General features: G+C 41.7%; 1 protein-coding gene across 1 annotated transcript in view; it reads right to left on the bottom strand.

The window, feature by feature from the left end:
- The window catches only part of LOC140356034 (netrin-G1-like), a 152,179-nt gene extending 145,829 nt beyond the window's left edge, over positions 1-6,350 (bottom strand). Inside the window, exon 1 of the mRNA XM_072440725.1 lies at positions 6,023-6,350. Within this exon, the coding sequence (XP_072296826.1) occupies positions 6,023-6,280 (258 nt within the window). The 5' untranslated portion in view covers positions 6,281-6,350. The remainder of the gene's footprint in view (positions 1-6,022) is intronic.
- Between the last annotated feature and the right edge of the window lie 21,353 nt (positions 6,351-27,703).

Below are 27,703 nucleotides of genomic sequence, written 5' to 3'. Positions count from 1 at the left end.
GTATTAATGTATGTATGTATGTTTTCATGTATGTATGTATGTATGTATGTATTCATTTATGTATGTATGTATGTATTCATTGATGTATGTATGTATGTATGTGTATGTATGTATGTGTGTATGTATTCATTGATGTATGTATGTATGTATGTATTAATGTATGTATGTATGTATGTATTCATTTATGTATGTATGTATGTATGTATGTATTAATGTATGTATGTATGTATGTATGTATGTATGTATTCATTTCTGTATGTATGTATGTATGTATGTATGTATGTATGTATGTATGTATTCATTGATGTATGTATGTATGTATTCATTTATTTATTGATCAAATTGAGTGGATTGCAGTATTGTCCATCTTCTGTACAAAATCAGAGCCAATAAGAACAGAGATGTTTGTAAAAAAAAGAAGGTTAGAACAAATACTATGAAATACTGTTTTCCTGTTAAAGGAGCAGATCTTTGGAACAGCTGCACGGATGAACTTAAATCACGTCTCGCTCTATTCCACGTTAAAAAGAAGTTTAATGATAATAATAATCCATACAATTCATTAGAAAAAGAAATAACAATACATTATTATTATTATTGTTTTTTTAGTTGTCTTTTCTGTATAGTTGTGTGCATTACGAAGGTTTTACACTTATAAAGAGTAAAGATTCAGCCGACACCTTTTCAGTATTTTTGTAAATGTATTTAGAATTATGCCTGAATATATTTGGGAATGAAATAAACTAATAAACAAACAAACAAACAAACAAACAAACAAACAAACAAACAAACATCTTGTGAGTAATTGTGATGTTTCTGTGCTTTATAACATGTGCGTTTCCCTCACATCAGAGCAAAGCATCAGAATCACTTAAATCTGACATAATCACAGCATTCATTAAAACTGTAAACACATCTCGTTATCTCGACTAGCTGGAAGTGAAGGAGACTTGGAGCCGAGTTGAGCGATCGTGAGTGACAGTACCCCGGTGCATTGTGGGAGAGCGGCCCCGATACCCGACCAGCGAAGAGCCCCTCAAGGTCCGCGGCTAAAAATAAAAACAAGGTTAACTCCCCGACGCTGAACACCTGTCCGAGGCGTGATTTACCACAGCCCAGTCCAAGAAATATACGGAGGGAAAGCAAATACACGGATACATAAACCGCAGTATTACTTATACATCATGTTCAGCCGTAAATATAAGTTAACAGTAAGTTATATAGAGACGCAGTTGTGGTCAGTGTTGCAGCTCTGAGACTCTAAAGCTCTATTAGAGTTCAGGACGACACGGTGATATCAAAGAAACCATCTACTGTCTTAAATGTTTTTGTCCATCACTGCGATATGGAAATTGCTGCAGCGTATTGTTGTCATTCATAAACCTTTAATATTGTAAATACTTGCTTCACTGCGAATATTCTTTCTCATGAACTCAAGGCCCACTGTTGTCCGTCTGGGCTGAAGTAATACCACCTGCTTCCTAACCACAACGTGACCATATTTGGAATGTACAGAGAAAGTCCATCTCGGTGGAAAGTTGCCGAGAGGCCGGTCCGGAGAGAGTCAACCTTCATTAATATTCATATTCCATGTGTGTTAAGAGCGTGAGGGGAAAAGGTTCCGAGCAGAGCGCCTGGTGGAACACCGTGTGTGAGGGATAGTTAACAATATGTATGAGTCTGTAACTGTTACGACCGTGTCCTGTCTTATTTTCTCAGTTATATTGAATCCAACAGTATCAAGCTATCCTCAAAATCGTAGAAATGCCATGACGTCAAGCGCTTTAAACTAGACTCGATCGCGAGGACCTTGGACGATAAGGAAATCGGGGGCCGGCGTTGTGCAGAGCGCGTCACGTGTGGGATTAAGGGAGGTAAATGTGGTACTGCTCCTGCTACAGACGTTTCCTGGTAGTTTTACTGCTGCTGCTGTCGGCCGCAGCTTTTGCTACGCCCACTTTATGATAACGACACCTTAATAAGCCTTAATAAAGCATGAACAAAGATGTAATTTATAAGGAATAAATTGTTTAAGAATGATTCAAGCTTAGTAACTACTTGAAGGGGGGAGAGTGCAGGTGATTAGGGACAAATCTGACTGCTCCTGTAATTTGCCCACTTAAATGTAAGAAAAAACGATGGCATTTAAATCTGAAAAATTTATAGAACCAAGTTTGAATTTATAAGAAAAACACATTAAGTAAAAAATATGTATGAGTATATTCACCGTATGAAAATAATGGAACGTTGGGGAATATTATAACACAATAATCTGATATGGTTTGCCTGAAAATATGTTATTAATTATGTGTGTATTTTTATTTTTATTTGTTTTGTTCTTGTTTTGTAAGGCCTGTGGGAGGAGCTTAGGGCTGTGGCTAGTTGCAGTGAAGGCAACATCAGAACACTGGGAGTTCAGAGAAGGAACTGTGAATATATAACATTTTTGGCACTTTTGGACGTCGGGTCAATCAATTTAAAGCTGATTATTCTGACTTGGCCGTTGTATCCAGGAAACGATCCCACAGCACTATCCCAGGTACTTGTTTCTCCGTCACGGTTCAACGACAGAGATGGGCGACAGTTCGAGCTAAAACATGAAATTGACTTAAATTGGGAGTTTGAGTCGTGTTTGAATCCTAAAGTAGATTTGATCCCGTTCTAGTCCCGGTTCAGTCCCGGTTCAGGTCTAGTCTCGGTTTAGCCCTGGTTCCAATTTTGTATGTGGTGATTGTGCAAGACATCAGAAAATGATCAGTTTTAGCTGTGTTTAAGGTGTGTTGCTGTCTGTTCTGGCTCATCCAAAAATCCCTTTAAAATACTCCACATATAGACAAATATCAGCTTAAATAAATGACAGCATTGGAGTTATGATGCCGTTCAAAAATCTGATCGCGTGTCAAAGCACACGATCAGAAATACTTGGGCAAAATACTACGTCACCACTGCCATTAAGAACCATTGAACCTGATACTTTGAATTTAGCAAACAGCAGACACTTGGAACAAAAGACTTGCACAAAAGAGTATTTAAAACAGCCCAATGGATATTAATAACTCTTAATCTTCTCAGTATGAACCACAGGGAACATTCAATGACACTACCGTACTATTACTACCACTACTACTACAATACATAAATAAATGAAACATCGAGTTATTTCTAGTAACAGCTTCCCCACACGCAGTTTCATGCTTCTATTATCACTTTATTCTCTCTTTGCGTTATGTTCATCCAGCTCGCACTGTTTAGGCTTTTGTTTTGATATAAATCTTGGCGCAGCCCACCCGTCGCCGGAGCCCACCCGTCGCCGGGGCCCGCAGACTCCTCTCCATCCACAGTGCCGCTGAAACGTCTCAATGCCATCTGGAACCAGGAGGGGGAAAAAAACCCACTCCACTTCTTAAAGACGCTCATTTTAATTGGTAAATATTTACTCGCCGGAGTTGTCGGCTGGCACTTTCTTCCTCGTCTTCTATTAAATTGTTTGAAAGCCTTTGGGGGGCCCCGGCTGCCCACTTTTTCTCTGTGATGGTGAACAAATGCAACCCGCCGCTGAACCGCTGATAATAGCTGATAGGGGCCGATGGGACGCCGTGGAGAGCGCAGCGGTGGAAGACGTTGCATAATGAACACGCTTAGGCCTGTCGCGGCGACACTGTGATCTGTGTCGTGTCGGCGCCCGGGCGTGTTTACAGTTAAATATACAGATGTGGCAATGTAGGACAAATAGACGGGAGACGGCACGATACAAATACTTGGAGCTGATGTGTAAAAGATGCAAGACGTAGAGGGAGAGGAGGGACCAAGGCAGCGGGGCGGAGTGTGATTGACAGCCATGAGAGTGCTGTTATGTGCACGCAGAAAACACAGAATAAAGCCTCGGAACGTGAAATAACAGGTGAATAAAGCCTTGACAACATCAAAACAATGTACCGTAATATGTCTTTTAGGAGCATCGTGTGAGCAAGTACGATTTATAACGATAAAGACGATAATTGAACATCAAAAGACCATTCGTTAATTAGCTTCATCATAATTTTCCGCATGACCAGTTCCACGGAATGACATCAAATGCATCAAATCCAAGTCAGATTGACAAAGTCCTAATTTATTACACTTAAGTATAAGATCTGCAACGAGTTGGCCACTGTCCAGGGTGTGCCCCGCCTAAGGCCCAAAGTCACTGGGATAGGCTCCAGTCACCGGCGACCCCGAAAGGGAACACGCGGTAGAAAATTAATGATTGGATTAAGTATAAGATGTGAAAAAACCTGCAAAAACGAGACTAAACTGTGCGTTTTGTTTGGCCGAGAACCCCGAGGACAGACACTTTCGTCCAATCAGGGAAGCAGCTGGTCGAGAGCGAAGGTGGACACGACTGGTTAATGAACGGATATGCGTTTGTTAAATACTTGAATACGATTGGTGGTTTTGGAATGGGGCGTGGTCATTCACTCCATCTTGGCCCGGCGTGTTCTGCCCCTGTAACGCTTGAGCTCTGAGCGAACGGCCATTAATCTCCCACTGACGCCGCCGCCGCGTTCCCCTCTACGCACTCTCCACTCTCCCTCTTTTCTCTGTCTTTCTATCTCTCTTTCTCTCCCCCTCGCTCTCTCAGCCCCTCCTTCTTTCTCTTTAACTCTTTTTTTCTGTCTTTTTCAAACTCTCTCTCTCTCTCGCATCTTTCCATCGCTCTCCATCCACTCTCACCTTCACCCCCTCGCCATCTTTATGTCCCTCTGTTTGTCTCTCGTTCTTCCCCACTTTCTACCTGTCTTCTCGCCCATATCCTTTATTTCTCTCTTCTTCACCCCCTCTCTTTTTTCCCTCTTTCTTTCTTTCTTTCTTTCTTTCTTGCCTTTCTCTTTATATATGCTTCAACTCTCTCTCTGCTCCTCCATCTCTGCTTTTGCCCCTTTACGCTCTCTCTTTCCCCAACTCTCTCTTTCTCTTTCTCTCCCTCCCTATCTCTCAGCCCCTCCTTCTTTCTCTTTAACTCTTTTTTCTGTCTTTTTCAAACTCTCTCTCTCCCTCGCTTCTTTCCATCGCTCTCCATTCTCACCTTCACCCCCTCGCCATCTTTATGTCCCTCTGTCTGTCTCTTCTTCTCTCTTCTTCCCCACTTTCTACCTCTCTTCTCACCCAAATTCTTTCTCTCTCTTCTTCACGCCCTCTCTCTTTTCCATCATTCAACTCCATCCTTACTTATCCTATGTGTCTTTCTCACTCTCCCTCACTTTCTCTCTCCTTCTCTACCATTTTCTCTCAACCCCTGATTTTTTTCTGTCTCTCTCCCTCTCTTTACCTCTTTCTGACTCTTTCCATCAACTTTCTGCCTCCCTCTCTTCCTTACACCCTCTCTCATCGCTTTCCCTCTTTTTGTCTCTCTCTCTTTCCCCCCAACTCTCTCTCTCCTCTCTTTCTCTTCTCACACTCCCTATGTGTCTTTCTCCCTGACTCAACACCCACTCTCACTTTCTATTTTTTGCTCTCTCTGTCCCTCACCCCTCACCCTGCTCTCTTTCTCCCTATCCCTCATTCCCTCTCGTCCTCTCTATCTTTCTCTTCCTCGTTGTCTCCCTCACCTCCCTCTTTCTTCCTCACGCCCTATCTCCTCGCTTTCCATCCATCTTTTTACCCTTCCCCCCAACTCTCTCTCCTCTCTTTCTCCGATCTCTTTCACTTCTCACTCTCCCATGTGTCCTTCTCCCTGTCCCTCAACACCCGCTCTCTTTTTCCCTCACCCCTCACCCTGATCTCTCTTTTTACGTCTCTTTCTCCCCGTCCCTCCTTCCCTCTCACCCTCTCTATCTGTCCCTCCTTCCCTCTCGTCCTCTCTATCTATCCCTCCTTCCCTCTCGTCCTCTCTATCTATCCCTCCTTCCCTGTCGCCCTCCCTCCTTCTCTCCCTCACCTCCCTCCCTCCCCCTCTCTCCCTGACCCAGTAGTCTGTGTGATCCAGGCCCGTGCAGCCTCATTTGTCTCCATCACCTCTCCACGGTCGCGGCTCACAACTCACCAAAGCGCAGTAGGTTTCGGGCGGATCTCCACACGTGATGTTCGGGGGGTCGAGGGTCACGCGCAGGTACTTTGTCATGTCGGTGGCTTCGGGCTGGCACGCCATGTAGTCCCAGGCCAGTCCCTCCTCGGTGTAGATCTGGGACTTGCAGACGTCGTAATGGCCCCAGCCCGACGGGTAGTGCTGCATGGCGTGGGCGAGGCACGTGCAGGCGGCCTGTAGCGCCAGGACCAACCACCAAAGCATTGCCGATCGCATTCTCGGTGCGCGCTTCAGGGTCCCGGATAATCTTACGGTCACAGTCGACGGTCTAAACGAGAGATCGTGGAGACGGCGGCAGCATCGTGCTACGTTCACGCTCACATTCAGATGTCTGGCAGTTTGTTTTATCCCGTCGCTGGTAAAAAATACGGGATCGCGTGAGCTCCGAGGCAAAGTGGGGAGGATCAGCGATAGGTGAGATACAGTGCAAGGCAGGAAGTACTTTCCTTCAGTCTCTGGGTGTCAGAAACAAGAGCTTGGTGTTTCTTCAATTGTGTCTTTGGCCACAGGCAGCATCCTGAAAGACAGATAAAAAGAAACGCATTTAGTCATACGCTTTTCTCTATAATATACAAAATAGCAGCACGCAATTTAGTTTTTACTCATGTCACAAAGAATACAAAGCAGATGGTCTCATTTGTGGTTTCCAAACTTTTTTCCTTGAAGCCCCTTTTGCTTGTACGAGAGAGTTGGCCCCAAAAAGCTCACTTGACAAGCGAGATAAACTCACAATCCAATTTACAATTATATGTGCTGAATATATTTTGATGTTGTCGCACAAATCATCTACAAACACAGGGACGCGTCGTCATTGAAATGCATTCAAAGGTTGCAACAGGCAATTTTCCATTATAGGAACCTTTTCCAGTTGCTGGCAGTTAGAAAAGGTGCAAATGGATAGTAATTTTGGACACCGTTTTCTATGCGCAGTTCTGTTTGGCTGCACACATGACTGAGAGGATTGCTACCATTTTCACCTGCACTCTTCTCTTTTCAAGTACATTTTCTAATGATTAGTTATGTTTTTATCTGTTTGACTTGTGATTTTAATGCACATTTTTCTGTTCTCAAAAGCACTTTTGAAGTACTTTCTGTAAAATTGTGCTGTATAAATGAGCTTGTCATAAGAGAAAGGTCAAAACTCCAAGATATGCACATAATTACATTCACAACGGTTAATGTAAGACTACTAATACTGCAGGAACGATACTACAAAAACAACCACAACCCACACGCTTCCCCCATCAACCTAAAACCTGCACAATCAGAGAAATCCCCAAGCTGCGGTGGTCCTGACCACGTCGAGCTCGAGATCTGGAGATGGCACCACAAATGCAAAGACAGAGGACCAACTTTATGTCTAACTTAGATGTGTACGACGTGGTTGTGATCATTCCCAAGATATCTGTGTATCAGTGTCCATGTTCTTTCAGATGATGAGCTGAAAATACATTCACACAGTCTTCAACTTTCCTCTCATCAAGTCATGTAAGAAAGAGAGTGATTTTGCACCATCCATCCACAGCCTGCAGCCGTCACATTTGTCCCGGGCGCCTCGGAGACATTTGTGTGACATTAAAGTCAAATTGGAGACGCAAATGATGTCTTTGAGCGATCGGGCGGCTTCTCGGAGCTATCACGTCTGTCTGCCGGACCACTAAACTGTCAGGTAATAGCGGCGGGCGTGGTCACCGGGGACCCACAGCGGCTCTGCATCTCAAATAAACAGCATCGTGCGGAGGGAGGGAGGCGAGGGTAAAACGGAGCTGCCATGTCCAACCGGCACAGGAATAAAGATGTGATGAATAGAGTAGTCTGTGCGGTGTTCGGAGGAATAGAGGAGGACGCCGCAGCGAGACGGAGTCGTTTAGGGAGGAAAAGTTGGCGCCGGAACAGATATTTACAAGGCGAGAACAGCAATAAATCCTCATTATCAGCTCACAACGCATTAGATGACTGAGCAATAACTGGACCGGTGCAAACTGTTTAAAATGAAACAGGATCATCATTTTAAAACAGACACAATGGGTTCATCCGTGAGAAACATTTGTTGCTCTCGTAGGACAGTCTTGTTACCAGTATTTGTCGCCTTTTTTCTGATACCAGCAGTGAGATTTACTTTATTACAGGTGTTTTTTAGTCTAAATCTATTAGAACAACCCTTGCTGTGAGTGGGCTTGTCTCTCCAGAGGCCTGAGTTCACCAGTCCATTTCAGAGAGAAGAGTCAACGATAATTAACTTCAGAAAAAGGAGCCACAAGTACATGTTTTCCTTTCACTCTGGCATCATCGTGGTCATCCCTCATTCTTATCGAAAAGCACTGCCAAAAGAAACATGTCCACAGAGCTGAGCTGAATTGCAGGTAAAGGTTAAGCGTGTCCATCTTGTGCTGAAGTGTCACTCATTCATTGCACCGCACTGACTCCGAGCTGCCACCGGGGGCACACTTTGCAGATGGAATAACATCTCGAGGTTGCGTGGGGTTTTGAACAGAGACTATGACCCAAAGAACAGGTCCGTCTTTATGTGTATTCACACTGGAGGCAACGTGGGTGAAGCGTCTTGCCCAAGGACAAAATGACAGTGTTTGCTACCGCCCCCTTGTGGCACCTGGCAATCCAGTGGTCTCCCATCCAAGTACTAACCAGGCCCATCCCTGATTAGATTAAAAGATCTGAAGGAAATGTTATTATTTCACTTAAAGTTTGCTCCTTAAAGTGGCACAAAAGGTCCATCCACATCCATCCTGCGCTTAACAACGTTGTAATGGATCGTACAGAAGGATTTGTTTCTATTCTAATCTTCTAATCCCCTCCCCTGTAAATGTTTAAACCTGGCTCTATCAATTTTTCAGATGTATTTGTCCCAAATATTTGCAATTTTGCCATTTTTTATATGAAGACATGATTTTATATGAAGACTTTTTTTTTTGGTTCAATTTGAAGATTTCCTTTTCATATTCACCTCCAGTGTTCCGCTTTAATAAAACATTTTCTTTGTCATTTAACATTGTTACCTACCAACATTCATCAGATATTATATATTTAGAGCTGAACACATTTTAGTTATTTAATTGGTCAATAGCTTAATTATCTTTATTATTATGTTGTTGTTTTTTTTAATGGGATTATAAATAATTATATGGATGAGTGATTTGGAGTGAATGATTCATTCATTATGCTTTTTACCGAGGAAATGTGTAGTTTCTTGGCACTTTTTTGCAGTCAAATTTGTTATTGGGTGAAAATACACAATTGTACTTGCATTTTTGGTCAGATGTGGTCAGATTATGGAAATTCTCAATGTGTTTGAGAGCTCTTCAACGTCTCTCTCCCTTTTATACGACTGATCAATGCAAATGTCTTTCATCGACCAAGAATTTATTTGATCACAGCCCCATACATATCACAATAAACAATGATTCAAACAATTACAATGGAATAAAATGAAACAGAAAAGCCACTCTGTAAAATGAAAAACAATTCCACTATAATATCTCAATTTAATTCCTCATCACAATCAATCATCGTGGTCAGCTTGTCCCACAGAGTCAAACTGACCCTGGCAACATTTCCCCTTCACATTTATTCACAGCATGCAATTTCGATCCTGATATTCTGCTAACACCGACATATCTTTGCGTGCGGCGAAAAGAACCCACACTGGACACAAGTTCACTCGGAAATCCAACTCGGCAGATTCTCCGCTAACGATTGGAATTGATTTGTAGACAGAGTTTCATGCAGGGGCATTATTCAATATTTCAAGCGGTCCTAAACTTCAATTGGTGTAGATTAAACGATTCTTACCCCGCATCTTCCACCAATTACCGCTACGCCTCCGCTTCCTCTTCAATCTTACACGAAAAAATGTCTACAGGCCTGAATACGTCCGACTGAAATGAAGTGCAACTCACAGTGCGACGGGGAGGATGGAAATGCGTCCGTCTCGGGAGAAACCTCGGCTCGCTTTGACGCGCTAATGTCAATCAACGTCTCTCATAAGAAGGGGCCAATTACGAACTTGATAACCCCGCTCAAGCTCCGAATGATGAAGAAGCCGTGGGGAATCGGCGCGTGTATCAGATTTCATAAATATAAATGTCAATCGGCGCTCGGAAATGGATAAACTGCTGAACTCTCGCGCATGTAACGCTCTGGATATTTCACGACAAAGACGTTGGCTTTCATTATGAGGGAGTCAAATTAGGCGGCGGCGGCGGCGGTCGGGTGCAAGAGGTGGCGTATCTTATTTTTATTTAATAGGGAACATTCCTGCTTAATAAGTGACGGCCGGGAGAGCCGAGCGTGAGGATATTGGATTGAAGTCACGGACACCTGGCGTAATGAAAATCTATAGAGATGATGGACAGGTGTGACTCGGTGCGGCTCCACGTGGGATATTTGACATCTGGAGCAACGTGGAAGAGGAGATGAGCGAGACGGCACAATCCTAGTGTTTTATAGGACGTTGTTGTAATGAAGTACGTTTTAGAGTCGGTGATCGATGGATTGGGTCGCTTGTCTTCAGTGCGGCGGCTGCTCTGGGTTCTAAAACGTCACAACTGGGTCAAAATCTGGAGGAAAGAATCTGTAAATGAACCTAGAATAGACCAGGACTAAAACAGGTCAAAAACTGAACTGAAACCAAGTCTACATCAGGATTAAAATGGGCACAAAGCAGGGCGATGACGAGTGGAAGCTCTTAAGCAGTTGTTTGATTGTGTAGGACGGGATAGCACTGTTCAATTTTGACAAACACACAATATACATGAAGTATATTTTAAACTTTATTATGTCAGCCCATCAGGAATGTGCAAAAACGTGCCTGTAAATGTCATGTTTGAGGTTCTCATATTGCACACAATGTGAATGATGGCAACATTCATGACAAAAGTGCAGAAATACAACATATTTAATCATCCATTTTTGCCTATTCTTTTTCATATTTATATAGCTACAAAAGCACAATTACGATGCTATTCTCTTTTCGACATATCTGCCATCTCTTATCTGATCTGATCTGTTATCAAAAGTGACCCGTGCGAATGATTCTTTGTGTTGAGCTGGTGTTTGGGAATAAAACTGCCAAAAGAGTCAGGAACAACAACCGAACCCTCCTTCAATAGTCAGCGGCATGTGCATTGTCAAGGCAACAGCGTCACATTATGAAGGTCGCGATGTCGGTAATTACCTTTTACATTGTTGTACTTGGACACAATTGTGCTGTGACTGATGCAGCTGCACATGAAGGACTTCAATCGTTTGGAGTTTTTAAAAAAAGGTATAGGTAAACTTGGTGAACTACCGTATGAGTAAGAAATATCATCTCCTTAAAAATGTACAGTCTAAATATTTAATTGAACTTTAAAACCAATGATGCCTCCACCAACCGGACAATGACACTATTCGTACCAATCTTTTCATCTATTTTACCTTTAAACTTGATGCTAGAATTTCACTAGTGCAAATGTTTGTCTTGTAAACGCGCTGAACAATCTAAAAAAAACATGCAAACAGTGACGTAACAAGAACCAAAGTCGGCAAAAAAAAATCTTGGTCGACCAAAGATTCATTGACAAAAAAGGGGGCGTGGCCATATCTCTTAAAAATATGAACCATCTCTTTGTATCTGACCCAAACTGCGCTCACAATATTACAACTGCACAGAGTTGATGCAAAAACAACTATTTATACAGAAAATCACAAGGAAACTCTGTAAAAAACGTAGATTAAGCTCATGGTTCAGTCCTGTATCTTTAGCCAACTCATTCCATGTTGTCTCCCATATACAGCCTTATAATCTAAATAAAATAATCAAACAGACTAATACGGCTGTTGGTCAATTAAGACACCATTGATTGATTAAAGGACTGAACGATTACAGCCCCAGATCAACAGTGGATTTGCAATGTCTGTTCTCAACTCGAGATCAAGTTTTGAAAAACATCCAGAAGCGAAACCTGAAATTTGAACTTTCAAACTAAAACAAGTTTCTTATGCCTTTGTGTTGGCAAATTGTCTAAACTACAGTGTTGGCAGTTTGTGTACATAAGACTTGATGGAGAAACTATATTAAGTTGCCATTGGAGGACATTGTTTGAAATCACAGCCTTCAATAACTGCCATTAATCTTGTGCAAATAGAGGTATAATATCCAAACATAAAACATTTGAATATTTAGTATGTTGTCTATAATTCAAACTACTAAAGGAAAACAAACATCCAAGTGGTTTTAGGAACTCTACATGTTGTGCCAAGTAAATAAATGCACATTTCAGATGCCTTAACTTTGTGCACAAATAAATTCACATAGGTTCAAGTTTTAAAGCTTCAAACATTGTGAGCTCTCCAATTTTGTTTAGTAGCTCTCCATGTGAAAAAGGTTGTGGATTAATCTATAATAATCTACCAAACGAGGGTACACGGTGATATTTCTGCACTTTTGGGATACCTTGTTTAATATTTAAGCAGATTCCTGATGAATTGTGAAAATATCTTCTGAACATCTTTATCGAAACGCTCCCAAAAACTGAATAATCATATTTTTTGTCAATTTTGCCCGCCCGCTCGCAGCCCTATGCCCTATACCATAAAAGCCATATGCAGTGTTTTCTAACTGTGGTAATTTGAGTTTACAAGATTGCAGGTTGAATGTGCGTTTCCCAGGCATTTTAATCACACGCTACCATTAGCATATGCAGCACAAAGTCATACACCGTTTTTGCTATACTCATAATCATATGTGTTTCTCACCCACACACTTCAAACACGTCTTAAACCATTAAATCATCATCGTGCCACATTAACCACGCGCATCTGTTTTGTTCACCCAGCCGTCCATGAATCATGCAAATCGTCTGTATATTTTATTGCGCTCAAAACAAGGGAAGAATCTCCAGAATGGCATCGTTTGCCCGGGAAAGAAATGTGAGTTCAGATTCTATATTAAAGTCATCAATATTTGAGTGGCTCTCGTTTGTGCGGTAGGAGGAGGGGGCGGGGTGACCACAGGGGGGGCGGGGTGACCGGTCCCCGCTCCTCACTTGTTTTTCGAGGCTTCTCAAACAGCCCCTTGTGTCCGCTTGCATTGCGTCCCCCTCGGGCAGCTCAAGCGCAGAGTGTTTTAGAGTCAGCTGCAGCCCGCCCTGGAGCACAGACTGGGTGCTACTGAGCAAACCAGCAGGACAAGAGAGTAAAACGCAATGTGGATTGAGGTTTTCATTTGTGTAAACAGTGAATAGTCATCCATTGGGCTATTTCTGGGATTTTTACAGAAATGTTAATCATTATTGTTCATGTGATGAAGTCAAATGTGTGTTACAGTACAGATATATTGTAAAAACAGCTCTGGGGTTAAAAAGAGACCACTGTGTGTTGTCTGCATCTAATTATTAAAAGCTTTTATTGAGCAAGAAAAGGAAGTTACGCACTTCGCATTTTTGTGCCACCAAAACTCCTCTCTGGCCTCGGAAAGTTGTGAAACACACTTAATACACTCGCGGTGAATAATTAGGTTGTTAAATATGCACAGGAAAGTGAGGAATAACTTTGGGCAGCTGCTGTTTAAAATTTAATATTTTATTTTTATTTTCACATTTTCAAGACAGTGAAATCAGGGAGGTTACAGCGTTCCTGGAATAAATATGTTTTTTTGTTTGTTTCTTCAATAGTGGGAATGACTTACGGTAACTGTCCATGGTGCTATGGTACAACCGTAGGACATGAGACACGGTTTATTGGTCACATATCAAAAGTAAACAGAGGAGCAGTATTTTTTATTAGCATGGGGTTGTGTGGTGTTAAGTAGTAGTAATGTAATCATATAATACAGAATAGTGAGCTGTTCTTGGTGCTATTTAAAATATGCCATAAATAATGCAAAAAACCTTCACTGGGGGATGTTCCCCATTCATTCACAAACTTTTCAAATGTGTTCTTTTTGGTGATGGGAGGAAGCAGGACTTTCACCCACAAATATTCTCTTCTACCATGACCCCCAAGGAGCAGATCCAAGTAAACTCAAAAAGAGTGTGTGTACAATTAATTGTCAGATCAGATATCTCACAAATCAAAGTGCCTTCTGCCAGTTCAAAACTGAATGCAACAAATAGTCTGGAAGATTCTCAATATCAGTCCACATTTTTACCATATGGTTGGTCATGGGCTACAACAAACAAAATGAATAAATAATTGATACATGGCAATTTTTTTTAACTCTGGACAAAAGCAAAAACTGTTTAATTGCTGCTTTAAAAAAACAACTCAGAGAATCCACTGCTATATATTCCAGCAGTAAAGAGCTTTCCATGTGTCCATAAATCTTGCCCCTTGTTTGGTTGGATTACAGAAGCTATCAATTCTGATTATTGACTACTGCTCCCATAATGAGCAAGTTAATGTGTTTACCTCGAATCAAGTGAACCGTTTTAACCATTGGATAAAAGCAAAAACAGCCTATTCTGCTGCTTTAAAAATCAATTCAGAGAAGCTTCTTTGTTATATTCTAGGACTAAGAAAAGGAAGCTGTCTGTGGGTCTGATGTCTTTCCCCAATTTGAGTCAGATTAGAAGCAGATTCTTCCCATGATGAGCAAGTTAGAGATGTTGTCCTTTAACCTAGTGAACTGTTTTAACATGGGATAGAAGCAAGAAACCGTTTAATGTGATGGTTTGAAACAATTTAGAACATAATTTTCATGTTATCGCAGCTGGAAAGTGAAGGAAACAGAATGTATAGGGTTTTCACACTGTACAAACCTGTTTCAGTTTTTTCAAGGTATTTTTTCAAGCACCACTCCCCAAGTGTTCACACAGAGTAATAATGGGAACTGAAGCCACACTTGAGGGCCTCTTTTTAGCTCCTACTCTGGGGAACTTATACTTTCTCATCATACCAGGAACCTTTTGGTAACTATAGTATATGTACAATAGTGCCTTTGTTGTGAACAATGCTTTATTCATTCTCCCACATAGACAAACTGTATTAATAAAAAAAAAAAACTGAAATTAGATGGATGCAGCAGCTCCGAAAGTACAATTCTTGAACAATAAATAGTCATTAAATTCTGAACAACTGTGGTCATATAATTCTGTTTGAGTGAGACCCACTTTCAGCCACTGTGTGTGATCGTGAGCAAAGGGGGACTGGGTGGTTCCTCTATAACTAAACAGGAACTCTTTTGTTTTGTGTACTGTTACGTGTGACAGATTAAAGACATTTAAAGAAGCAATCCAATCTGATTTAAAATGTTCTGGCCATGACGAGCAAAATAAAGGCGTTTTCCATTAATCAAGTGAAATGTCTTAACATTGGGTAAAAGCAAAGGATGCTGCTTTAAAATAATTTAGAGCAACTACTGTGTGCTAACAGTGAAGATAGAGGTGCTATCCATAGTTCCTGTGTCTTGCCCGAAGCTCGATAAGATTGTAGCGGTTAATCTTCTTCATTCTGACTGTATGTGCATGTAAATATCTTGTCCATTGAAGAACCTGTAACCTTTAAGCGTTGGTTTAAAACAATTTAGACAATTGAGTGGTCTATCCAATGGTTCCTTTTCCCTGCCCCTTGTTTGGTCAAATTGTAGAAGCTATTTTATCTGATTATACCGCGCTCCTTCCATGGGAGTGAGTTAGAGGCGCTGTCCGCGGTGCTGAACTTCAATTTGAACAGAGCGGCGCACGGGAGAGGGGCCAGACTGGTGCAACAATTGCTCCTTCTTTGCCGCGTCTTTGTACCAACACCTGCTCCTGCTTCCCGACGTGCACACACACAGTTAACTGCCGTGGCGCGCGGTGCTTATTGATTTAGCAGACTTTTTGCAACCAATAACTTCTGATCCGCGGCCAGCCCGAGCAGACTGACGCGCGGCTCGCCTGGCTGAGGATTGCAACAATAAACTGGCAAACGTGCCGAGCGTTGACGCAGCCAAGACGCGCCACTTCCACGCGCGCCACAATGGGACCAACTGGCAAGCACGCGCGAGCCTGTACTGGCGCGGTTTTGTATTCCCAGCCTGTGCCTTCCCGAATCTCACGTCGGCTGCCCTTTCCTCATCGTTTTCTCCTCCTTCTTTTCTTTCCTTTCTTTCAACTTCACCACAACACATATCAAATAGATGACATGGGGACAATCCGGCTCCATTGTTATTCAAAGTACGTGCACGGCTCAATCTACAGTGAAAAACGCACAGCAAAAACAAAAAAAAAGTCGCGCAATCTAAAGAGTGAATTTGCTGCAAAGTGCCCGTTTTGTGAGCTCGATTGCTGGACACTGACTGTTCCCGAGTCCAATTTGTTCAGCATTTTTGTTTGTACGCATGAGACGTTTCAAATGACTGACCCGCTGCGCAACAGGTGAACGTGCCAGTAAACCAGGCTCATAAACAACTCTGGGAACAATTTAAGGAACAGCTTGTTGTTAATTAAGCCCCACAAACTCGTGCAAATCAGCGCGATGCTTGCTTTTCTCTTCTCTTTTCAGTTTAAGCTGCGTTTTCCCCCCTTATCTCTCTCTCTCTCGTTACGCACAATACAACCATGACTTTGTTACTCATGCTGCAAGTCTTTACAACAAAAAAACATACTCACGTTAAGCTGCATTCAACAAGTTTACGCACAGGGAAGCAGTCTCTTTGGTGCAACTTTTGAACCGACTTGAAACAACGTCTCACACAGATAAACGACAGGAAAAAAGGGCTGGAAACAAGACGAGTTTTAAAGACTGCAATAAAATAGATCCTGGCAGAGAATGGACACCGAGGTCGGGCAGATGTTGGTGATTTCTGAACGAGTTGAGAACGGGAGAAAAGGGGAGAGAAGAGGATCGGTCTCTTTTTCTCCTTTTCTGTTTTTTTGTGTGTTACAAACGCAGCCAATGTCTCCGGTCACATTCCGGGATTCGCGCGCTCCTCCGGGTCCTAGAGACGTTACAGACCGCGCGGTAAAGGCGAATCACACCCCGGTAACCCGTCTGGAGACGCGTGTGAAACGGGACGTCTTTGATCGAGGTTTGGGAGGGAATGTGGAAAAGGGAAAAAGCACCGATCGCGCGGAAAAAGCGGGAAAAAGTGACGCTCTTGGTCTCATTATACAATACTCGGTGCTGAAATGACCACTTTTGAAACATCAGTGAGAAGAATTCAAACTAATAATTGACTCTAGAGGCATGGGATGAAAAAAGAATCTTAGTTTTAAAAGTGTAAGACGTGGGAAATGAGTCACTTGAACTAGAAATTGGAAAGCAAGCGCAATAACTTCCACATAAAACGGTTAAAGAGCTTTACCTTTTATCTGGAGATGTCTCGAGCTGTCGCCCTCGGAACAGGGGAAGAAACAACAAAAGACAAAGTAAATCCCCCGTACAGCCAGCCGCGATGGTCGTTATTCTGTACCGGTTGAAGTGGCAGAAAGGATGCGTGCGGAGTTGAGGTGTCACCGTCTGCACCGCGGGGGGCCAGGCTGCGCGGCTCAGGAGCACCGCGGTGACAGGTCGCTTTGAACACGCGTTTTTAATTGTGCCGTAATGCCAACTGGTGGAGGATGGCGGGATGAGAGGAGCGGCCGCGCCCAGACTGAAGGTCACCACGGAAACCGAAGCACCCCGGAGCTCGCGTTTGAGAGTGGGACGTGGCCAAACACGCGCAGAGTAAGAGAATAAGTGTTTTTTTTTTGTAAAAGGATGGCACTCTGTTGTGCTCATGAATCGGTGGTAAGTGGGGAAAATGATGGGCAGAATGTAATATTTGATTTACTCGTTTATTGGCGTTTTCCATGTCAATTTTACGACTAAAAACTACACATTTTGAGGGTTGTATTCTGTTCTTTTTCAGGGTTAGTGACAGAAGTGAGAGAAGTCACAAATGTAACAGTAACGTTACTTCAAAATCATACTGAAGTACAATAACGACCAAATAAGTACTCAAAAAGCATTTGGGTAAACTACTACTTTCCTGAGTAACAGATTGGACATGAAATCTATTTAAAATCGAATGTATTATTGCGATTGTGTAATAAGATGACAAAACAATGACTATGCACACAGTCATACATACAATACATATGAAAGTTCAAATCATTTCACGTGGTTTATATAAAGCTTTTGTCACTAGAATTACTCCCTGGGAAGAGGAACCAAACACTTTTACTCAAATAGAAGTACTGCTACTTCAAACAGAATATTATTTGAGTAGAAGTAATAGTATGGGGTCAAAATCTCTACTCTAAAGTGTTACCAAGCACTAGCTCTGGTTAGTATACCATGAGTAGTACATGGCTACTGTACTGTACTGTAATTACAACTAGTTTACCAAAATGCATGCCATAAATATGTTTCACACCCATCAACTAATCATTGAATTGTGGATTATAAATAAAATAGCAACACATCAAATAAAATAAAGAAGACATTGATATTGAAAGTCAGTAGATGCTATGATTGTGTTGCCATTTTTACCCCCAACTCAAGATATTCTAAAGCATTTATCTATGTCAAGCGACGTTAAATGTACGTTCAAATCTACAACATATATCCTCACACGGGCTCGGACACCATAGTTTAAACGGCTGTGGCCAACCTCTTTATTTCCTGTTTGTTTACCCCTTCAGATATATATCACCAAAATAGCCGGCCCCCTCCCTCCGTGTGTCACCGCGGCTGCGTTCAGTCTTTCAAACGGCCGAACCTCCTCAAACAGGACCCTTAAGTATTGATTCCTCTCTCGTTAATATGCCACAGAGTCTGCCTAATCCCATTTAAAAGTGACAATGCCATTTCTGCTCTGATAAAGGCGGATTTTAGTCCTGACTGGTGCTGCATGACAACAAGCCCCCGGCCCCCGAACAACTGAAGTCAAGTGAGAGCTTTGAGCCACTGCTGCTCTTGACATTTCCATTAAGTCTGTCCTAGAAATGCACCGGCCTGACAGCGGCACATGACTGCCAGCTCATTTGGATCCTAAAGGAAGCATGTATGGATTTGTGTGGAAAGATGAGGAATAAATGTTTAAATGTCACTCGAACATGTCTCGTCTTGAGATCTTCTGTTCTTGATGACCTGTGCCAAGGCTGCGATTGACTGAAGACATGGACTGTGCGTTGATTGGTCGACTAAAGAGCGTGTGTGGAGCCTTCAAAAGTGTCAGTATGATCAGAGTCACATGATCACAAGCTCACAAGAGTTCAGGCAAAAAGAACTACGAAGACGTGGACGAAGGGGGCGGGGCCAGTAGCGACGGTAAAAACCTCTAACCGCAGTTTAAACATGAATAAATTATCCTCTTTGCTCATGTTTGCTCTGTACCAGGTTCATTTGCACTAAAGCAAACAGCCTAGTATTATGCAGTACAGTGTGTTACACCAAAATTGGCTATTGGACTCTTGAACGTTTTATTGTTTTTATGGAAGCAAATTCAAAAGTTTGTGAATTTTTTTCACCGGCAATGACAAAAAATCTTATGCTGATTTGGATTTCTCATCTACAATGTGAAGCTTCGAAAATAATAGTTGTTTGAAATCAGTCCTCACGTGATTCTGTATTAAAATGGGAAATACTGACTCTTTGCAACATGTTGGGCTTATGGAGCGTGCTGACATGGGAAACTACATTTCTGAAGCGATGACGAGGGAACATTTACATTTATTTTACCAACTACTAATTACTGATGTCTATTCTCTTTAGCAAACACAAAGCTATATTTTGAAATAATTCCTCTCCATTTCATTTTGTGTTTCTTTTAGTTTTTCCAGGAAAAGCCCAAGCACCGCTGTATCTTGAGGCTTGTACTGTTGCTCTGTGAGTTTAACATGCAGCGGTGCGTGTACTCTCATCCCCCTCTGTCTCTCCTCCCTGTGGCCGTCCTCTGTCAAAGTTCAATATGTCAGCACAATAAAATCCACTAAGCCTGCTTGAAATCACAACGGAGAGCCAGGGATCCGTCGGTGTGTCCTCTGCCCCGTCGTGGAGCCTGTTTCCGGGGTTAGAGAAGACCCCTTCACCTCCTGCCTGCTCTCTCCCCCGGCACCGGAGAGAACCAGGCTCTGATGGAGACGGAGAGAGGGGGATTTAGCTGTTTGAGGCGCATTGATAGTGGGAGAGTGGAATGTACTGTGCCCTGGCTTTAATCATCTATGACCCTCTCTGCGAAAGGCTTCTGTGGGAGTGTGTGCATGTGAGAGGGATGAGGTGGAAGAGGAAGATGCAGTGAGAAGATCAAGAGTCATTCAAACTGAAACAGGAAGAAAGAGCCGTCGACCTCGCGGACGTCAAACCCAGTGTGAGTCGGGTCCTCGTCCTCTGTGGGGGACGAAGCCTAGTTCAAAGTCTGTGTGTTTTTCCCCATTTTGACCAATGCAGACTTTAGATTACACAGTAAGCATTTTCAAGTGGAGCAAAGATGTCAAACAGATGCTATAATATTACTAAGAACATCAGGAATTCCCAAAGGTTTTTAACATAATATGCACAACTTTGACCCCAGAGCACTCTACGTTGTTGATATTCCCTCTTTTCCTGTTGTGGCAAAGGCAGTTCTCAAGCTTTGAGTGAGTGATGATGGTTTGATGAAGCACATGATGCAGTTTTGTTTCTGTCAGTCTGTCCCAGGGCAGCTGTGGCTGCAGAAGTAACTCTTCAGCTCATCAGCTCATGAAATGGTACAATTGCAGTAAAGCAATACATTTCTTACTTGTGCCACATGTTACAGCTGTGGCCCGTGGTCAGGTCAATCAAGGCAAGCAGTGATTGAACAGTAAAAGCCTGTTTCACTTCTGCTGCTGAAGCTTGGCTTTAACAGTGGCTTTAAGTGGCCTCTACAGGCCGCTGGGCACTACTGCGGGAAGCTTGATTCTTCTTCTCCCGCAGCTGCTCAGTCTGTGGGCGTGTTCAGAGGCCCGTTCATGCTCCGCCCTCTAACATGAGCTTTTAGAACCAGAGCAGACAGCAGCTTGTTTTAGAGCTCTGCACATGCTCCGAGAACAACAGCCTCAAACCCACGGATCTGAGCTCAAACCTGCTGAAGAAACCTGTGTGAGAATCTTAGTCTTTGTTTGTAGCTAAAGCTCTGTTTACATCTCTAATGATTAGACGTTTATTAGAAATACAGAGAGTATTTTAATAACATAGAGCACTGGTTTGTGTAACCCAGCGGTCAAAACAGAGAGGATAGTTTAGCTCAGTAGGATTCACATGGCAGACGGGGATCAAAACTGGCTTATGCATCCTACGTTTTTTTTTTTTTTTTTTTCACTTTCGTGTGCAAATGTTATCCACTAAATATTGATGAACACCCCAAGTCTACTTACCCATCCATAAAAGTCACCGAATGCCAGAGGGTCACAGGTTAGATTAACAAAGCCATGTTCTCTGTGTCGAAAAGTCAGTCTCAGTCACTCTTCTCCTATGGCTCTAAATGTGTGTGGGGCCCCTTTTCCTGAACTAAGATGCTCATTCCTCATTGGATAAATGATCAAAACTAAAAGACCATTAGAAATGAGTTATTTGTACAGCCGACGTTGCCATGCTGTCAGGTTTACAGCTTCATGAACACAAAACAACCTTATTAACACCACATTTCAAATTCTGTGATTTTTGATGAAACACGTGTAACTGTTTGAAATCCATTATTAGCAAGTTTAATGGGGGCCCTCTCCCGTGATGAGGCAGAGCGGAGCACAACTTATTGCTGCCACATTAATCTCATTTATTCCAAAGTTGTTTTTATTCTCTTAGGGCCAGGGTGGTAGTTGCAGCATGTAATTATCTCCACATTTCCCTAATGTTCTCACTCAAATTGAACCCAAAGCGTGTTTTTTGAGCGCTCGATATGTTTTTTTCCTCTGCCTCTGTTAAAACAATAAATAAAAAAAACAAGTTAACGTAATGTTCAGATATTTCAGTTTCCACTTTACCGTGTAAACATAAATACTTACATCCAAGTCTTTACCATTATTGCTCTCATATTTTGTATACCGTATTTTCTGGAGTATAAGTCGCACCAGCCAAAAAATGCATAATAGAGAAGAAAAACCATATATAAGTCGCACTGGAGTATGAAATGCGGTTGTAAGTGTGAAAATAACAAATAATATCACATATAAGTCGCTCCGGAGTATAAGTATATAAGTATAAATATAAGTATAAGTCGCATCCCGGCCAAAACTGTGAAAAAAGGTGCGACTCACATTCCGTATAAAGTCTGTTTAGTCCACACCAAGACTTGGGCAGCATCAAAAACACATATTTAGCCCCAGACGTAGCGTCCATGCTCAACGTTTCGTCGTATTTACATTCTAATGACATGTAAGTTCCTGAGCTGCTGACAAACTTCACTCGTTCCTGTTCAAACTTCTTCCGATTGCGTCACGTCGTAATTGGGTTGAAGCGTCACCTTCATCGCGGCGTCGGGAGGAAGAGGAAGAGGAGACGTCGGCGCGTGACAGTGAAGCGGCGGGGCTGATTTTGACTGGGTCGTTACCGCACATAAAAGTCTGTGCAGCAGCTCCGTGGCAGTCTTCAGTCGAGGACGTGGCAGCGAGAGGCAGTGATCAGGGAGAAGCAGCGGAGAAGCTCGAGACACTTTGGAATTGGCGAGCGCCGTGATGGAAAAATGACGAATTCAATAAATATATATCAATCTTAAAAACAAGGTTGCACAACCAAATGACCTGTGTTTTCTCTGTTTACGTCGTGACTGGTTAAAGAAGTTTTTTGGCATTAAAGAAGTTCTTGTTTACGTGTTTTGAACGCTTTCTATAGCTTGAATCAGACGTGTTGTCATGTGTTCTTCAGGTTAAAGGTGCTATATGTTCTCACTTTCTTAATGAGCATCTAATTAGACACAAAGATGAGTTTAAAAGAGTGAAATGTGGCGTCACGGTGAAGCTTAAACAAACATTAGCTCCTGCTTCGTGGGGGAATAGAACGCTTAGATGCAGACAGCACACAGCAGATTCTTTTTCATGTCCGCACTGGGGCAGGACTTTACTTTATTGTATGAAAAACATTGTAAAAATCCTTTAATATTCCTGTTAATAGTTGGGATTAATGCAAAAAAAAAATCAACAATAACATTTAAAACAAAAAATGTAATTAAATCTTGTTAATCAGTAATTTGAGTAAAATAACCTCATCTTTTCTTGTAGTTTGGTATAAATGTATCTTGCCATCTTGCTATCTAACCCCATCTTTATTTAAACTTGATTTCTCTCATCAAATTAAAACACTTTGATGTTGAGTAATTCGTCACTGATAATGAATAACTGCATGAAGTCAAACTAAAAAGGAAAATAGAACTTTTTAGCCGTCTTTTAACATTGTTCCCTCATCAAAAACACACCTCGAGTTGTAGTTAGTTTAATTCACACTTGTTTGATGAATAATGTATAGGAAGTTCTCTCCCTCCGAGCGTCAAAAACACTCCATTCTGAATCTCCCCGACCTGTGATGTCATAAATCCAGCTTCCAGATCTTCAGCGCTGTTGTTTTTAAGGTGATAAATCTTCACCAAACCCGATCTGAGCATTTCTGCCGTCAAATCACGATCATTACAACTGTGTGCTTGCATTAGCATGTCGGCGGAAAGCTAGCATTTGTTTATCTCACCTGGGTAATTCCCTCTGCAGCCAGTAGATGGAGCTAAAGGTAAATTCTTGTCGTGGGAAACGTCAGAATGTCTTCATGTCACTTTGACGTTTCCCACGACAAGAATTGACTTTTGTAAACATTTTCTTGTTCTAAAACATGCGATGCCAAATCAGAAATACTCAAGAGCCTGTTTAAAGGACAATAACAATACAAACAATGCATAATATGTGTCCTTTAAATGAAGATTACTTGATTAAAAACATTTAAATCTGTCAACTAAACCAATGGAACAAATACAGATATGATTTATTCAAGCGATTTTAACTTATTTAGTTCATATTTTTTTGCAATGCGGGGTACCAGTTACGCGCTCTCTAGTCCTCAGTGCCTCCGGTGCCCACCCTTCAGGAGTCTGGGTGCGTGGGTGGCACATTTCCTCTGCAGGTACAGTACAGTGCAGCAGCTCCTCTGTGCACACCCTTCAGGAGTCTGGGTGTGTGGGTGGCACATTTCCTCCTCTGCAGGTACAGTACAGTGCAGCAGCTCCTCTGTGCCCACGCCGGAGGCAGCTGGAGCCCTGAGAGGGGCGGGCGCCGTGCCAGTCTCTCCTCGGGCTGTGCTACATCCACGACGTGATGGATGGCACACGTCACTGTGGGGCAGAACGACCCGTCAGCTCATTAGTGCCACCTGTTAATAAGGAGGAGGGGATAAAAGCCGGGGCGTGGTCCGACAGGAAGATCGAGCACTTCACAGTAATGTTTTGTAGAAGGAAACTGTTAAGAACTGAGGAAACTAAATGTGTCTCTCATTTTGTACCGTGTAGATGTTGATGTCTGTAGCGTTTATATATATGTTAGAATCAGCTCGCAAATTCAAATATTCATAAAAAGTTGATCTCTTCTCTTTAAAGGAGACACATTGCAAAACATCAACTTTAATATAACAGTGTTTCCTCATCTCAAAGTTGTATTTGATTGATTCTTGCATTGATTCAGTTTGACTTTGTCTGTATCGTCCGGCAACTGAGGCTCGAGTGCTTGGAGCATTTTAGTTTTCGCCCACCAAAATTCAATCTCTGCCCACCTCTCTGTACTTTGCTGTAAATATTTGAAAAATGAAGACTGCGAGTAAAACATTTTGGGTTCTAAAATGTCACGTAGCCATTTTTGTAAAGATATAAACATGTAAATGAAAAAACACTGCTCGCTACAGTGAAATGTGACTGTGAAGCTTCTCAGTTCTGCAGTTTTGAACAGCAAGTCAAAGGACAGTTATATTTTGGATCAATATGTTTAATAGTTCAGTGTTAAATATCAAATAATTTTATGTCTTCTATAAAACACAACTGATATAAATTAGGAAGAGCGTTCTGTCTGCCAGATATTTTTCTTTCAGGTTCCTAAATTCAGTTTTTTAACATTATTTAAATTAATCCAGAAAGGAAATACACAAATTACTTCTTAAATGTGTTTCATTCCCTCTATATTATAGCTTACTCAAAGATGTATTTTGATGAGTTATCCTGCATTGTCCTGAATTTGGGCTTGAGTGCTCAGAAAATCTCTGTTTTCACCTTCCCCCTATCACCCCACTGTACTTGCAATTATTCAAAAACATTTCTTTTTCTTTTTCACAGGATGGTACAGGAAGTGTGGCCTTTCCTCCTGCTTTACTGTAGCCCTCTGTCAGGTTAAGGTCAGGTTAAGCTTTACATTGATTGTAAGAAGCCAGCCAATCACCAGCACGCTTCCCCTGCCACCTGGTAAAAAAAAAGTACGATTAAAAATGTCACATACATACTTTTTTTTGATCAAATATACAGACAAAGAAAAACGTTTAACTTTTTACAATGAAATGTGACTAAGAATAAGCTTAGGCTCTTCAGCTTTTGAACAGGAAGTCAATGGAACCATGTCGAGACGTTTTAGATCAATATTACTGCTTAAAATGAACAAAATATAAAGTAATGATCTATTTACATTATAGTTTAATGAAAAAAAAACATATCTCTTCTTTAAAGGTCATTTGCCATTCTTATTTATGACAAACTATCACAGATGTCTTGTTTTTATTGTATACAGCCATTATAGAATTCATAGTAGCCGCACAAAAACTCAAAAGTGCAGTGTCTATGAAGTAAGAAAAGTGTGAGAGTAAACATAGTTGGTCTTGTTACATCTGAACTGTGTTGAAACTGAAGGCTCTAAGTTTTGACTCTCCCGTCCGTGGAGAGCGCCGCCTCGTGACACGACCGCCGCTCCCGGAGGTTCTTTCATCGCACGTTTTGACAAGGTTTAAAGGCGGTATGGACGATTTTTCGGCGATTTGAGAACGCAGGTGGAAGTGCGCATGCGCACTCCCCCGTGTGGACCGATACAACACACACGTGCGTTTGTTTATTAGCGCAACGGATCGCATCGCATCGCTCGTCTCCCGTAGATTTCTGTCCACTTCTGCGTCAGCTCGAACTGTCTTTCTCCGTCTTCATTTTGCCCCGTACACTGAGGGAACTATATTATAATAGATCCATGCGCTTAGGCACGCGGAAACGTGGGGACGAGCCTGACGCGGCTGCAGGTGAGCGGTAGGTGCGTTTTATGATTGATACGTGGCAGGACAAATGATTTATCCACGCCACGGGGAAATATGATAAAAAATTGCTGAAAAAAATCGTCCATTCCACCTTTAAGATAAGATCCTCTGTCGGAGGCGCAAACGAGAGGAAAGTAGATTCATCGAGTGGCGGAGTGGCATTCAAAGAGACAAAGTATCACATTTTACGGACGGTTTGCGATCGTTGACCGTTCTCTCCGGCACGTTCATAGTCATGGTCAAGATTTTCTTTAAGACGTTAAAACCTCGTTTCTGAAATGGTTGTCAACTGCTCTGATTTCTTTTATTGCTTGTAAAAGAACATGGAATTACCTTGCCACATCTTGAAATATTTAAAATGAATTGATTAAACATACAGATTCATCCAGGTTTTGGTTCACATTAAAGTGGGGAATTATAATTTAATTTGAACCTCGTTTCAGCCGTAACATGTTTAAATAAATACAGAGTAAATGCAGTTAGTAATGGTCCACGTGGATGTATCAATATAAGTACTTAATGTCATTCTTCTTTTGAGTTCAGAACAGATTATAAAATATTTGATGAAGAAAATAACCAGTCCAGCCAAGATTACCGTTCTTAGATTTAAGGGCCCGGAGCCTTCAGGGGCCGAGGGCAGAAATAGACTTTGGGTCATTGCCACTTCAGCTGATAGTGATTCATTATATTATTTGTATTCTGCTTAAATTTTATCTGACTGAAAAATACCAGATCTCAACTTGCAATTTTAAGAACTATTCAAACCAATAACTTTAAATGTTGTATATATCAAATTAAGGCACATTCTATTCCATTTTTCATTTTTAAAGTCTACATTTGTACGTCCTTTTTGATATATTTTGCTACTATTATTAATCATTGTTGTATGTAGCATCTTAAAGCCAAAACAAGTTCTTAGTTTGTGAATTCTGTTCTTTGACAATGACAATAAACCTCTTTATGATTCTGAACATCCACAACAACACTGGGTTATTTTTGTCCTTCTATTTATAAAAAAAAACAGATAGTTATATATATTTCTACTGCTTAGAGTCTAGTTTTATTACCACGGGGGCCACTTCCTTGTAATATAATGAATACATGTATAATACAATAACATCAATAGTTGGCATATAGTGTTGTACAGGTCTTGCATATGTTATCTTTATATTAAAGCACAATAATATAACATGTGGCCCCGGAACGAGTCTGATCATGTCGGCCTCAGCTTAACTTTGTTGTAATTCTAAAACTGAACGGTTGATTTAGTGTTTTTGAAAGAAATATCCAAACAGGAAATCCACTAAAGTTGAACCGTATCATTATTTGTTTAGGAATCTTGTCAATCTATTGTTTTTATTCATCTTTACGTCTTAAAGTTTTTTCAACCGACAACGATCTTTGGAGTGGAATCATGACCCCACATGTCTGAGACTATTGTGAAAAAACATATTTCTCTTTAGT

Source organism: Eucyclogobius newberryi, unplaced genomic scaffold (assembly GCF_026437365.1).
Source record: "Eucyclogobius newberryi isolate DKJ021-1_F unplaced genomic scaffold, fEucNew1.0.hap1 SCAF_12, whole genome shotgun sequence".
Taxonomy (NCBI): domain Eukaryota; kingdom Metazoa; phylum Chordata; class Actinopteri; order Gobiiformes; family Gobiidae; genus Eucyclogobius; species Eucyclogobius newberryi.
This window is presented reverse-complemented; position numbering and strand designations above follow the sequence as displayed.